Source organism: Microtus pennsylvanicus, chromosome 8 (genome assembly GCF_037038515.1).
Source record: "Microtus pennsylvanicus isolate mMicPen1 chromosome 8, mMicPen1.hap1, whole genome shotgun sequence".
Classification (NCBI taxonomy): domain Eukaryota; kingdom Metazoa; phylum Chordata; class Mammalia; order Rodentia; family Cricetidae; genus Microtus; species Microtus pennsylvanicus.
Window position 1 is genome coordinate 88138901 of NC_134586.1, and position 15627 is coordinate 88154527.

Consider the following 15627-nt stretch of genomic DNA (forward strand, 5'->3'; position numbering starts at 1 on the left):
ATAGCATGCATATGCCTGGTGCCTGCAAAGGTCAGAAGAAGGCATTAGATCCCTGATCTAGAGCTACAGAGAGTCAGGAGCTACCATGTGGCTTCTGGGAACTGAACCCAAATACTCTGAAAGATTACAAACATTTTCTCACTGCTGACCCATCTCTCTAGTCTCAGATAAAGCCTTTGACTAATGAAAACACAAAATCTTAGCGATGACTCCCTCCCTCCCCAAAGGTGCCTTGCATGTACAATCATACACATTATTTACTGTTTAGACATGCAAGTCTGTGTGTCTCTTCTGTGTGTATGTGGTATACGGGCATGCATGTATGTGCATGTGTATGCATGTACATGTGAGGGCAGAGGCTGATGCTGGTTCTTTCTCACCTGTGCTCCATCTTAGGTTTGGAGACATGGTCACTGAGTCTGGAGCTCACTGATTTGTTGAGGTTGGCGGGCTGACAAGCTCCAGCGATCTACCTTCCCTGTTCCCATAGAACTGGGTTACACCTGGATTTTGTGTAGGAGCTGGAGATCAAAACTCGGGTCCTCACGCCTGTGGAGCAGGCACTCTCCTCACCGAGCCATCTCTCCAGCCCCATCAAATACAGTTTTCACCGCTCGCGGGAGCTCTATCACCGTCCATCTTTACAGACGGATTATGTTGTCCTCACGTTTCTCCCTTTCCTCCTCCCCTCTTCCCATCCTTCCAATCACTATCTTAATTCACGTGTTCACAGGAGACTGCGACCCTGGGAAGATACATGGCTACTACGTGGTGAAAGGCTCTGCAGTCAGGGACCTACTTAAGCTGTGATCAGATTTCTGACCAGAAACTGAGATACAAATGTGTACCATTTACACTTCTAGTCTTGGACAACCTGGTACATAGCAGTAGGTAGCCAACATAGCAGTTAGCATAGTGATTAAAGCAAGTTCACTGTTACTTCCATAACAACAATAGTAGTAATACTTGCTTAGAACTTTAAAATCCCTGGCAACGCTCTTAATATTTTGCATAATTCTTCAGAAGATCCTTGAAGAACACATAATTATTTCCAATGTGTTGATGGGAAAACTAAGGCCACAGACTCAATGACTTCTCCAAGTTCATGCAAACAAAAGATGACGAAAAATATTTGAGCCTAAGTGACTAGCAAGAGCCAGAGCTCACGGGGACTGTGTGAGTAGGAGCACTCACATGTGGGACTGGCACGAGAAAGATGGCAGCCGCCTATAGGGTAAGAGGAATGACATGGGCAGAAAGGAGGCTGTGAGTCACACCAAGGCCAACACCTAAGGGAAAGCTGCTCTCTGACTGAAGTACCTCATCTGGGGAGAAATACTGAGGAGAAGCAAGAGTCCAATGACAAGAGCACTGTCTTCAGTTTCCTGCGTTCACGCTTAGACATAAAAACATATTTTATTATATCCAAAAGGAGAAAATTAAAATCTATTCGGTGTTAGAAACAGGGAGACCATAGTTGTGCTCTTTCCAAGTGCTGGTCTGAGCACTGAGCGCAGCGAGCTGGCAGGAAAGGAGGCAAATTCCTAGTGGGATCCAAGACCCTGCTGGAGATATTTCATCACACGGAGTGAAAAGATTCATGGACGGGGCTGCTGTGAAGGGATCCCTTCCTCTCGCTTAGCTGTCTCATCCATGGGACTCCAGGCTCCTAGCTCAGAACCATGCCTTGTCCGCTGGGGCGTCCTCAAGATGGCACAAGAGTGATTTTATACCCATGCGTGCCAAATGAAGACGTAAATTATCTTGTAATTGTACCCACTCAATGGGTCATTTCTGATACATGAGTGAAGGCATGCCTTTAAGGCTCTTAAAGAGTACACTTCCTATTGAGGGTACTTTAACTTTTACTCTGTGATGTCAATGTCAATGTCTAGTACACAGCCACACTTAAGAACCAGATGTTGGCAGCTGTGGGTGTAGCTCAGTGGAAGATGCTTGTCCCTCGTGCACTAGGCCCTGAATCCATCCCCAACATCAGGACAACAAACATAAAGACAGATAAAGAAAGTATTTCTGAATGAAAGCTGGATACATGTCTAAAAGTGGCTAAAAAATACAGAACAGACAAGAATCTATACTTACGAACACTTAGTGTGTTCCTGAAAGACAGGTATTACCTGTCAGTGATGATGACACATCATTTTGCTTCTTAAAATAGACAGGAATATTTTCTTATTTCAATTTTTGGGACCAGCTGCATGCAGTGCCTGTCAAGGCCGGAGGGCACAGGATCCCTGGAGCTGTATATGGACTGTCTAGAACCACCGTGTGGGTGCTGGGACTCACACTGGATGCTCTAGTAGTGCGGTCTGAACTGCTGATCCATCTCCCCAGCCCATGCCTATTTTCAAAACACGCTTTCAATACAGACAGAGTCCTTTACATGCTACATGTTCTTAGATATTGTTTCATAAAAGAGAGCAAGTTAAATATAACACTAGAATTCCAGAGAATCTTAGATTCAAAGATATTCATTTAGAAAAATCTCTGTCTTTTTCACCATTACTCACGGGAACATTATGGAAATTTCTTAAACATAGGTCTTTAGCAACAGACAAAGATAAAGGCAGCCACTATACATCCCTCCCTCTGCTCTACAAAAAAGCAAAGGAAAGATAAGGCTTTTTGCAAGGCAACAATCAGGTACCCACAGTCACCTTCTCAGGCATACTTACAGGCAGCTCAGGGGCATCCTTCATGACCCGAAGAACAATATAGCTGCCTATGGAGTGGCCAATGAGGATCAGCTTCACATCCTTGGGCACGTGAGCTCTCAGAAAAGCTATTTTGTGCTGTATTTGACCATTCAGACCATAGATGTCCTCAATTTCTTGAGCATTTGACTCTAAAAGCAAAAGTATAGAAATGCTTTAATGAATAAGTAAACAAGCTTATTAAAGTAGAACAAGATCTACAAAATGCCGAGACTTAAAACAGTGACTTAGAGTCGCGCACTGAGCACTTGTCATAGCCTGTGATAGACGAGCTGCAGTACTAGACACTTAGATTACAGACATCCATCCTCACCACAGAACGGGAAAGGCAGCACTAGCGGAAACGTCCCAGCTCATGGACACTGTAAAGACTGACAGCTGTGGACCTCTGCCGTAGGGCAGCTGAGATTCAACTGCAGGTCTGTCCTCGAAGCCCATGAACTTGCAGCTCCTCCATGAACCACTGCTAGTTTAGGTCGGTAGAGCTCAAGGTTGATCACGTAGCGAGTACTCGGGAAGGGCTGCTGGAAGATAGCTGGGCCCTGACACAGAGTTTCTGACACAGTAAGTCTGTGCAGAGGCCCAAGAATTCCCCTTTCTAAGTTTCCAGGAGATGCAGGCAGGCTGAGTCTAGAGTTACACACTGGGAACCACTGGGTTAAGCTGACTCAGATCCAGTGAACTAAGAAAACACATGGTGGATACTGTTGACTATGTTGAATAATCTGTGCAAATTTAAAGAACTTAAAGACTTAAGTAGAAACCTCAATGTTAACGCATACAGTCGTGACCTGCAATGACCTTTCTGTTCCTTTTCTTTTTCTAGGGTCTTCAAGATCTAATTAAAACTATACTTGCATAAGCTCACTGACCCAGTACTCACTAATAAGTGGACATTAGATGTTAAGTAAAGGACAATCACACTACAATCCACAGACCCACAGAGGCTAAAAAACAGGGAGGGCTCTGGGCAGGAGGGTGGGGGGAGTTGTGTGTGGATCTCCCTGGGAAGGGGAAATAGAATAGATTTTGTGGGTGGACTTGGGGCAGGTGAGGACAGGAACAGGAGGGATTGGGTGATGGGGTGGAAGGAGAGAATATTGAGAGAGGCAACTGCAATGGTGGGGGTGTACAATTCAGGGGCAAGGCAGAAATCTAGCACAAGAAAAACTCCCAAAGATCTATTAGGGCGACCCTACCCAAGTCTCCTAGAAGTGATCATGGGAGAAAGACAGTGATCCTCTGCACTCAGAGAAATGTTGTATCTCTCTCCAACATCCTCTAGAGAAACACCCCTAGAACACTACCATAGATGTCATGTTGAACTACATATCTGAATGTGAGCATACCAGTCTATATAAACATCCCTACATGTATGTGTATATATATATGTATGTGTGTGTATGTTTAGCTACAGATAAAATATTAAATTAGTAACTTACCTATGTATTCTCACTCAAACAGTATTTATAAAACTCCAACGACTATAAAACTAGTCATAAGACTAGAAAATAGTGTTGTGTGCTGGAATTGTATGTGCAGGTGGTAACCCCTCACATCTTACACAGGAACTATCACATCTACAGAATTCTTACACCTTGCCTCACTGTTCTCTGAAATGATACCCTAATAATTTCGATCAAATATCATACATATTGAAATATAAAGACTGAAATAAGAACTTCATATTCGAAATCCTCTGAACAAGATAAGTGTACCAATTATTCTTTAGATGGACTTTTAAGAACAAACTATGTTCCTCATACATGTATATTACAATCAGAAAATCTAAAAAGTCATTAAAATTTAACTCTAAATTCAAAGTAGAACCAGAGACAGAATGCAAAAAAACCTTTACATTATTTGTTTATTTATAATATTAAAATGGGTCTGGCAATGCTAGCCGTCATGCAATCATAGAACTTGAACTGTTACATAAGTATGAATATTGAACTTGGTTTGAGAAAAGAGACTTTTGACAGGCAGTTCCCAGGGGTCATCATCTATTTTACAGGGAAAATCACTTTGCTGTTACTCAGACGGAACAGAGAAAGCCTAAAGGACTTTGTAAGTTCATGCTACAGATCACAGCAGCAGCTGGGGGAGAACTGTGGCCCCTGCTTCTTTATGACTCATTCCTTCAGAGATCTGAACGACATTCCTTTCACGGTTATCCTTAGGTTTACTATCTGAGGTGAAGGGTCACCTCACAGTTTGGGCTCATCTGCTCCCAGCTCTCTCTGTGGTCTGTAAGCTCTTTGGATGGAAATACTGGTGAGACCCTGCCAACTCTGAAAGCGTCTGACCCACTGGCGGGGTGAGAGACCGCATCTACAACCATTACAAATGCTACCTTACTTAAAAACAAATAAAAGCCTATGACCCCAAAGAATGGCTTATAAAATAATTTTAATTATTATTCTCCAAACAGAAGGTATAATGGAATAATCAAAAGGCATCAAATTATATTTCCCACTTGACAGGCATGAAGGGTCTGCTATGGATCCCAACAGATAAATGCAGGGAACAGGAGGGAGATTCAGGAAGAACAAAATGCCACAAACAATAAAGAAAGCAAGAGACACAAAGCGCAGTATTTGGAACCGATAAGGAGTCTATAGGGAGCCATGGAACTAAGTGGCTGGAAGAGGAAGTTGACACGAATCGAGCAGAATGTGGGCCATTGCAGCAGGGCATGTGACTGCACAGAAAGGAGCAGCACGCTTGGCTGTGGGCTCCAGGGTGGGTGCTGCCATGCTGACAGCCCCGGCACATCAGGGACTACTGAATGCACTTGGAAAGGTGCCAGGGCTCTCGGACATACTATCCAGACGCTAATGAACAGGCGGGTCATCCTGAGAGCTCTCATCTGAAATGCCTGTCACCAGAACTGCTTAGATTTCAGGTCTCTGTGTCTTTCTGATTTAGGGACACTTGCCTCGAGTTTACTTGCTAAGTCTCTCTCATTCAAAACTCTTCAATATAAACAAGGCTCCCCACTCTTCTCTGCCCCAGGACTGTAACCATGGGCTCCATTTCCAGACCCCTCTCCAGGTCTACACTTCAACTTGGAAACATGTGTGCGTTCCTAATGGCTGTGAGCAGCAGCTGGACCATCCCCACCTTTGGGCTTGTCTTTCCTCAATGTTCTTCTGCTAGTCACTGTCCTGGAGAGGGAACTCCTCCAAGCAATCTCTCTCTCTGTCTGGAGGACTATTGGGCGTGGTTTTGTTTCTTTATAACTGCACAGGCTAAATTCATCTTCATTGAAAGACTGGTAATATTTCATCTGCTACAGTTGAACCGGTATAATTTTTATCTTGTGCTTCATGGGTTTTGAACAAAGGACCTGAAGTAGTTGATAATAAATCTACCACCAAGTAAGCAGACTCCAGAAAGTCAAAGCCAGACAACAATTTAACTCCCAAATTGTTTTTAAAAAAATTATGTATCTTTCTTGAATCATCCCTGTGTGGTATCAGAGAACAGCTGTTATTATATTCTGTCATCATATCCACTTTACGATTCTGTCAATGTGCTATAACAAGAATATCATCCCCAACTGTTCTCAGTTTTAACGCATGCTCACATGAGGCGAAGCATGCTGCCAACCTCTGCTGTGCTGCTAGAGCTCGCGCTCTCTTGCTCATCATGTATTCTGCAAACCATGCTGTGCATGTCAGGCACCTGTACTTAGGGTGAAAATCCTGCATGGGAACGATGTACCTGTCCTGCCTGCACTGACCCATCTTATAGCCCCCACTCGTAAAGCACAACCTCTAATAGGTAACGTAGGTTTTAAGGCCCAGGGCTACACTCGGCCTCATAGAACTTCTGGGATACTTAGGGTGCAGATGGAAATAGTCACCTCGGAAGGCGGACATGGGCATCTCTATTAATTCTCCTGCAGTACTGCCTATCACTGCCTAGTTGATCATAAATCCTAAGTGATGACAGACTGCCCTTTCATCCCCCTTCAACGTCCGCTGGCCTCTGGGCCTCTAGATGGCACTGTTCTCATTAGGTAGCAAAGAGCTCAGACTAATGCTAAGTAATTAACACATTATTAAGTATAGAACCAATCCAAACAATAAGCATTCAAGTAAAGTTATAAATGAGCAAAAGTCATTTTAAAACACAAACATATTTCCTAGATGCTGACCCACAACATACATACACCTTTCACTTATGTGGGTCACTAGTACATAGTAGGGAAGAATCCATGACCAAGCTCTGGAAGATGGGGTCCTAGGACCAGCAGCAGGAACACTGTTGGGAACTTGCTAGAAATGCAGACTCTCAGGTGGTGTCTACTGATCAGTAGTTATTATCATTACTTATTCTAATAAACCTTTGGGTAACTTTGAGACATGCCAAAGTTTGAGAACACTAATCATGGGTGACCCTTCATGTCTGTTTTCACTTTAAAGTTGCGGCTCATGTTCTGTTTATTTGCTTCTGATTTCAGAATATATTTGAATGGCTACTATGACTGCTGCTGTTGCTATAATTAAGAATTCTCTCTAAACTACATGCCTCTCCAAGATAAGACATGATAGCTGCATATCACTCAGAAGTTTGAGCAATGGGGACAGATAATTTTCATTAGGAATTACCTAGCCTCTTACACATAAAGTTTCTTGTAGACAGTAGAGAGTTGGGCCTTACTTTTATGTACTCCGAGAGACTGTCTTTTGAATTATTCATTGTCAAACTGATTACTAATACAATAGATAAATGATTGTATAAAACTTACAAGTGATTTTTAAAATAATTATGTGTCATGTGAATATCTAAGTGTAGGTATGTGCATTGAGCGCAGGTGCCTGGGGAGACCATAAAAGTTACTGGTTTCCCTGGAGAAGGAGTTACAGATGGCTGTGAGCTGCACAACTTGGGTCCTCTGCAAGGGTAGTAAGTGTTCTTGGCTGCTGAACCACCTTTGCAGCTACTCTAAGTGCTTTCTATTTGATACACTTGACTTTCCCCTTTCTTTAACTTTTTCTAGTCTTAATTAAGCATATTTAATTATCCCATTTTCTCTTTTTATCATAGTACCTATATTTCTTAAAACACTTTTAGTAGTTGCCCTAGAATTTGCAGCACTTAATCTAAGTCCAAGTAATAGTATATTACTTTGCCTTCGGTTCATGTATGTTATATAACACTGCCATAATAGTATTTGTTCTGGTTCATCCTTTAAACCATTGCCAAGACTCCGACCACTTACCCACACATTATCATCACTAATTAATTTGAGCAGTTATTAGGTAAATTTAGAATAATGAACTTTTTTAAAGCTTTTACTCATTTCTCCTTCCTAGCTTTTCTCTTATATTTTTAATTTGTGTGTGTGTGCATGTATATATTGTTGAGCAATTCTGTTGTAATATGAGCAGTGAGCTGCTTCCCACCACCCGGCTAGCTTTACCCAAAATAATTACACAGGAACTGTATTCTTTTAAACACTGCCTGGCCCATTAGTTTCAGCCTCTTATTGGCTAGCTCTTACATAATGATCTAACCTATTTCTAATAATCTGTTAGCCCACGTGGTGGCTTACCAGGGAAGATCTTAACCTGCGTCTGTGTTGGGTGGGAGAATCATGGCAACCGACTGACTCAGCTTCTTTTTCCCAGCATTCTGTTCTGTCTACTCCACCCACCTGAGGGTTGGCCTATCAAATGGGCCAAGGCAGTTTCTTTATTAATTAACCAATGAAAGCAACAGATTAGAAAGAAATCACTCCCACATCATTCCCCTTTTTCTGTTTAAACAAAAAGAAGACTTTCATTTTAACATAGTAAAATTACATATAGCAAAACAGTTATCAAGCAAGAATTGCAGTTACAATATTTATATCTATTTTATCTTTTATCATAACTAAGGAAATCTATAACTATTTATTCTTTAACTCCATCAAAGACTCCAGACGGATATAATACTACCTAAGTAAACAAGAAATCCAAAACTCTAGAAATGACAGAGACATCTCACTGTCTGGACAGTCACCCAAAGATTTTTCGTACTGTTGGGGCATCTATCTTCAGCCTTCAGGCCATAGTATCCAGCAGACATTTCCATGAAGCAGGAAATCTTAAAGACAGTTTAGTCACTTTTTTCTGTGTCCTGTAGAATGTCTTGCAGACTCTTTTATGAATCAGGAATACCAAAAGACCATCTCACCTTTAGGCAAGTTCAGCAGTCCTCTCTCTGCGGGTTCTTTGTGTCCAGATAAGCAGTCCAGGCAAGAGCAGTTTCTTGCCCAAATGGCTACCAAACTCCATAAGTAGCCTCTTCGATGCCCATCTTCCTCTTGAAGTAGCTTGGTGCTGCCAGGAGCAGATGTGTCTCATTGTCATGAAAAACCCTAATTATTAAAACATTAAATGCCATATTCTGTAGTCTTTGAAAGATATGAAGAATGCCTATCTTACTGAACTATATCTATGCACATCTAGAGAACCTAACATGACTACAAACTTGTTGTAATTGCTAATTAACCAATAAAAGCAACAGATTAGAAAAAAATCACTCCCACATCAATATATGTTGTGTGCATGAGTATACCTATGTTTGTGCATGCATGTATGTATGTGTGGTGTGTATGCATGTGTGTGTATGTTTGGGTACATATGGGTGTGTATGTGTACATGCATGTATGGGTTTGGCTTGTCCACAAGTGTTTGTGTATGCATGTGCATACCAGCACACACACATTTGTGTGTGTGTGTGCATATATGCACACATACAAACACAGGTGTCCAGAAACCAGAGGAGGTGCTGGATGCTCTGGAAGCAGGGTTGCAGGTGGCTGTGGCCTATTGGACATGGGTGAAGGAACTGAGCTCTGGTCCTCTGAAGACAGAGTCCTCTTAACTGGTCAGCCATGGCTCTAGCCATGCCTTTCCATTCTTGCTATAGGTCTGATTTTCTGTCTTCATTCTTCTTTCCTAGGGCAGAGCTAAAGCAAAAGGTCTCCTCAGCTTCTGTCTTCAAAGGCTTTACTCATCCTTTACTTCCAAGGGTAATTTTATTAGACACAGAATTCTAGATTGCTGATATTTTTCTTTCAGAGTGAAATATTTTACTTTATTCCCCTCTAATTTATATCTGACAAGAAGGCGCCAGAAGTCTCATCATTGTCTTCTTTCAAGGCTTCTATTTGCCTTTGGTTCCCTATAATTTCAATATGGTGAACACAAAGGCGAAGATTTTGAGTATTTATCCTGCTCAGTGTACTCCACGTTTCCTGAATCTGAGTTTTATTATTTGACTTAAGTGCTTCCATTACTCTGGCTCCATTCTCTCCATTCTCTGGTACTGTATTATGTGGATGTCAAACCTCTGAAACGTCCCACAGTTCTTGGATATTCTGTTCTTTAAAAACATTATTTTTTTGTAGTTGTATTTCAGTTTGGGAAGTTTCTACTGGCCTATTTTCAATTCCACAGATCCTTCTCCTAGCTGCACGAAGTCTAAAGACAAGCCCAGGAAGCCGGTCTTCATTTTGTTGCAGTATTTAACACTTCCTTCTGATTCCCTTAAAAGTTCCCAGCTGTCACTGGGTTCCCACTCTTCTGCAGTGTGTTACAGTTCGCAGTGGAGTCTCAATATTGACTGCCATGTTTATTTTAAATCCTCTATCTGATAGTCTGAAAATCGGCACTAGGCACATCTGAGTTTGGTTAGGAGTCACAGTTTGTTTAGTCGTCTTGCCTTTTTCTTGCCTTTTACGAAGCCTTGTAACTTTATGACTGAAGTTGGACGTGATGTGCCAGTTCTAGGAACCGAGGGAAACAGATCCTTGCATGAAGCTTGATGTCAAGGTGGCCAGGACCTGAGCTACATTTAATATCCGTCAGAGGCTTTGGTTTCCTCCACATCTTTGCTTTTCCACCCTTCTCACAGTTGGTTTCCCCTAAGCCCTCCCGATCTGCTCCTGTGTCTTGCAGTGCACACACCTTTGTTATACCAAGTCTATTGACATGGGGTAAAATAAGGGAGGAAAGTGATCTACAACCTTATACTTAATGTCATGGGGGGTGCGGCTGAGACTCTGTCTGAGGAAAGAAATACTTTTCAAATTACTTTCTTTTCTATGTTAGGCAAGAAGACCAGGAGCCCTTCCCTCGGGTTAGACAAGGTCTGGCAGAGTCTCGTCCCCTAGAGAGTAGCATTTGCTATTGAGAATTCTTTGGGAATGCTGTAAAATGATTTCTTCTCTTCCCTCCTCAGGAAAACCCTGGGCGATATTCTCAGATAATTACTGTGTTAGATTTACTGTCATGGCAAAGATCCCATGGAGATTAGCTCATGGTTTCAAAGGTTTCAACCCATAACTGTCTAGCCCTATTGTTTTAGGTATTTTGGGAAAGACCATCTAGGCAAGGAATAGCAGAACAGAACTGTTGGCTTTCTGGTGACTGGGAAATAAAGAGAGGAAAGGGAAAAAAATAACCTCCAAGGTTATGACCTCAATGACCCACTTACTCCAAAATGGTTTACCACCTCCCAAGATCCCATTATGTTATGAATCCCTAGATGGAGTGGTGCACTCATGAGGTCAGAGCCCTCCATAGGCCCTACCCTAACCTCTGAAAACTGCTGCACTGGAGACCAGTCCCTCAGCAGAACATTCTGGGGACATTTAAAATCTAAACTATAATTGGACATGGTGGTACACTCCTACCACCCCACCTCTAGAGAGGTATAGGCAGAGGATTGCAAGTTTAAAGACAGCTTGAGCTATTTCATGAGACCTTGTCTTAAAATATAAACAGACAGGGCTGGAGAGATGGCTCAGAAGTAAAGAGCACTTGTTCATCTTGCAAAGGACCTGGGTTCAATTCCCGGAATCCGCATGGTGGCTCACAACCACCTGTGATTCCAATCCTACCTCTTCTCACCTCCTCAGACATCAAGGGCTTATATGGTGTGCATGAAGGCACCACACCACACATAAAACAATGAAACAAATCTAAAAAGCAAAACCAAACAAGCAGCAATCTACAACAACAGTCACTACACTGACTCACAACTGAAGGAGGAGTTCCTGGAGGTAATGCTCAAGAGAGTGTGGGGAGTCCCCTGAGAGCTTCCATTCACTCTCTACACAGCCTGCGTTTCACCTGTGCTCGGCAATTCACCGCAACCTCCATCTGTGTTTTCCCGGCTTAAGGTTTCCCTAAGATTTCAAGTAAGCTGTCCCTCCATGGTGGAGACACCTCCCCAGGTTGTACATGGCATTGGTCCTGCTGTCTTGAGTGTCTGACATAGCTAAGAAAAATCACAGATTTTCAGATTGTCCATCTTCTCGCTGTGAGGAGAGGAGCAGTAGATTCCAAGCCTAACACATCAGAGATGAAACTGGAAGTCTACTACTTATTGTGGAACAATTCTACACTACGTCCTTTTCTCAGTGCATCATATTTGCCAACTATGATCTCCGAACAGGAAGAAGCAGTAAATAAATGTTGTAAAGCACCTTTATGCAAAAAAGTATATTACTCATGTTTAGGATACACAGCTTATCATTACATTTTTATAAGGGGTTTAAAAATAATTACAAGGCTGCACACCTTTAATCCCAGAACTTGGGAGGCAGAGGTAAGCGAATCTCAGTGAGTTTGAGGCCTGCAATCTCAGCCTGGCCTGCAAGAGCTAGTTCCAGGAGAGCCAGGGCTGTTACACAGAAAAACCCTGTCTCAAAAAACAAAACAAAATAATAATAATAACCAAAAAAAATCACTGAAGATAACACCCACCAACTGACAGTTCTCGTGGATTTAACTCAACCTGGGTACGACTCCTGGTTGACTTACACAACATTAAAGTAGCACAGAATCTGGTCTCTCAATGCTAACATGCCAATATATTTACTTGAAGTTAATTTTTGATCATAACAAAACAAAGCATTATGTTATAATATTCATTTTCAAGTTTAAATTATAAAACAGAAATTCTTAAACATTTTACTTAGCATCTAAATTTTACATAAAAGGCATATAAATAATTTTAATTTGAAAATGCAGTATTTACTTCAAAAGATGAATAAAATCATGTATTAGTCATTGGAAGTAAGAGATCATCTATAAACTGTAAAGTTATGAACAAGATAAATTGATATTACTTATCTTAACTGCAACACTTCCCAAAAGCTAGGTGAATATACAGGGTATTCAGAAGAGTTCACATACATAATCATAATGACAATTATTTTAAATCAGACGACGACTATATGTGATATGATGGAGGGCGGCCAGAGTCCATAGTTAAAAAAGAAACATAATCAAGCTATCCTTGAGTAGCATGTAGATCATTCACAGATAATGAAAGGATCAGAAATGTACAATCATAAAGAATACAAAGGTAAAATGTTGCTGTATCTTTAAAACAGAAAGAGAGACCTTTGAGGACCAGGAATGAAACAAGCAGTAAAGTCTCCACAGTGAAGACTCTTGAGTTTGACATCTGTTGGGAATTTAATTATGTATTTTCCCTCATTTATAAGATCTTTAGGAAAGTAAACATGCTAGAATTCTACGGGAAAACACAGGTAGCTTGCAATGTACAATAATAGCATTCCTTTCCCTGCTAAAGCATCTAGCACGTTAGCACACAGAAGCCCCGCCCTCCCTTCTCCAGACAGCGCAGAGCAGCAGCCCTCCTGACCCCGCCTCCTTCTGTGCTGCTTTACAGTCACTCCCACTCGCCTCCACCCACACATCCCAGACCCACCCGGGCGTCAACAGGTCATCGATGACCTAGTGATTACACCCCCCCTTTACCTACAGATGTGGTAATACTAGAGACTGAATCCTTTCTGGGGAGCAGTCTAATGGGGCTACTGTATGGATCTCAAGAGCTCTTCCCACTATGAGGAGGGAGTGGACTTTCCATCCCAGTATGCATCACCCAGGGTCTTCACCTTAAACCTTTCAGCCTTGAGAAATTACAACACACACATGGGCTGAGGATGTGGTCAGTGTTGGGGTACTTTCCTAGCACCACACGATTCTAGGTACAATTCCCAACCCTATATCCCCTCCAGCCGAAAGCAGAAAATTATGAGAAATAAATTTACTTGTAAGTTACTTAGTCCATGGTGTTCTACCACAGCAGCTCAAACTATGGCATCCGTTACATCACCAAGTCTCCTCTAACCCCTACTGTGGACTCCCTGATCAGCAGGGCACTCTGTCTTGTCACCACTCTTTGGCCAGGAGGGAGAATGCATCTCTACAGACCACGTTTTATTCTTTTCCTCCAGCATTTCTTCTAGTCCACTTTGGACGCACATTATCAATAACTATACAACTGGTCACTAGTTAGGAAGTAAAGAGGGAGATTCATACTCATATTGTTGGTGTGTCCAAATCCTTATAAAAATTATCTGCAAAAGACAAACTAGCTCTACAATTATAAAAAACGTGGCCTCTGGGGTCTAAGACCACGAGCAGAGGTGATCACTTGTGAACCGTGAATGCTGACAGCCTTTCTAGAAACATGGACACACGTTCACTGCCAGTCAAGTAAGAAGGACATACCCTCTGGTGCTGCTAGAATCTTCTTATCTTTGGGAGCCAAGGCAAACCCAGCATGAGAGATCATCCACACCGGGAAGCGGCCTTTCGTCAGAGAGTACAAGCTCTTCGCAAATGGCAGGTAAAAGGGGGAAAAGCCTGGGTTACCTAAGGAAAGATAAGATTGTGGATTAGAAAGATGGCAGACCCATGCGAGGTGATGTCAGGCCTGAAAGAGGTTGCTCTGGGCTTTCTCACAAATCCAGTGACATTTACACTTATACTTAGGTATCATAAGAAATATCTTCACAAACCAAAGCATAAAAGTATCTTTTTAAATCTCCCTTACATGGCTTCCCACTGTTACCAGAATAAAGCCCCAAAGCACTAATACTGTCTCTATGGAATTTCAAGATCTGACCACCTCGGCTATTCTGAACAAAATCTAAAATTAAAACAAACAACAGTAACAACAACAAGAAAAAAAACAGGCCAGTCAAATCAATGTTAGAATCTTACACAACTTTAAATGTTATCTTTCCATTTCAAATATTTGGAGTGTGTGTGTGTGTGTGTGTGTGTGTGTGTGTGTGTGTGTGTGTGTGTGTAATGGACCACTGATGGACATATACACTACACATGATTTTTCTTGTGTGTACACAGAAGGTATTTTTGACATGGATTTGGCATAGAGGGACAGAATAATCAATATGATATATCTGCAGGGTGAAGGACAATGAACTAGGGGGTTTGAGCCTGCAATCATCATCTGTATAAATTCTTCATTGTTTGTAGCCCTTTCCACAGATGTCCACTTTTACCTTTCACCTATTTCTCCACTTAATTTATCTATTTCTTCACACTGTAAGGTGCTCTCTACTTTAGCTGAACACGGTCTTTGGCAATAGTGTATAAACCACAATTGCCATCCACACCAAGGGTCCACATCTTACAGATCCCTAGATAGCACAGCAAAGTGGTTGAGAATTAGGCTGCCTGGGCTGTAACTCTGGCTTTCCCTGTGAACTGTGAGCTTCACCAAGTTATTTATTCTCTCTGTGGTTTGACTTCTCATTGATGAAATGGAATAAAGTACAATGTACATGATGCTAAGTGAATTTATAGACATATGACATAGTTCAATACTGCTTGAAACACATTAATAGGTATATAGATGCTAACTATTCCACATGCACAGCCTTGTCTACCTACCATGGTACTTTGTAATGGTTTCACCATCCATATTGATACCTTGCTTCTGTAGCATTCTGACCAAGGCTTTAAGTTCTAAGCCATCTTATGGTCATGCTGACAATTTGCCAAGTAACATGAAAACTTTCTCAAGACAGTGATGTGTTCTTTGGTCA

At 41.8% G+C, this 15627-nt stretch overlaps 1 protein-coding gene across 3 annotated transcripts in view; it reads right to left on the reverse strand.

Moving 5' to 3' along the window:
* Ldah (lipid droplet associated hydrolase) overlaps positions 1-15627 on the reverse strand; it is a 67689-nt gene that overhangs the window by 35979 nt on the left and 16083 nt on the right. For 2 of the 3 annotated variants that reach the window (XM_075983974.1, XM_075983975.1), the window contains exons 3-4: positions 14285-14428; positions 2697-2866 (exon numbers count right to left, since the gene is read on the reverse strand). In XM_075983974.1, coding sequence (XP_075840089.1) covers positions 2697-2866; positions 14285-14428 — 314 coding nt within the window. The remainder of the gene's footprint in view (positions 1-2696; positions 2867-14284; positions 14429-15627) is intronic. The other variant, XM_075983976.1, reaches the window with a different exon arrangement.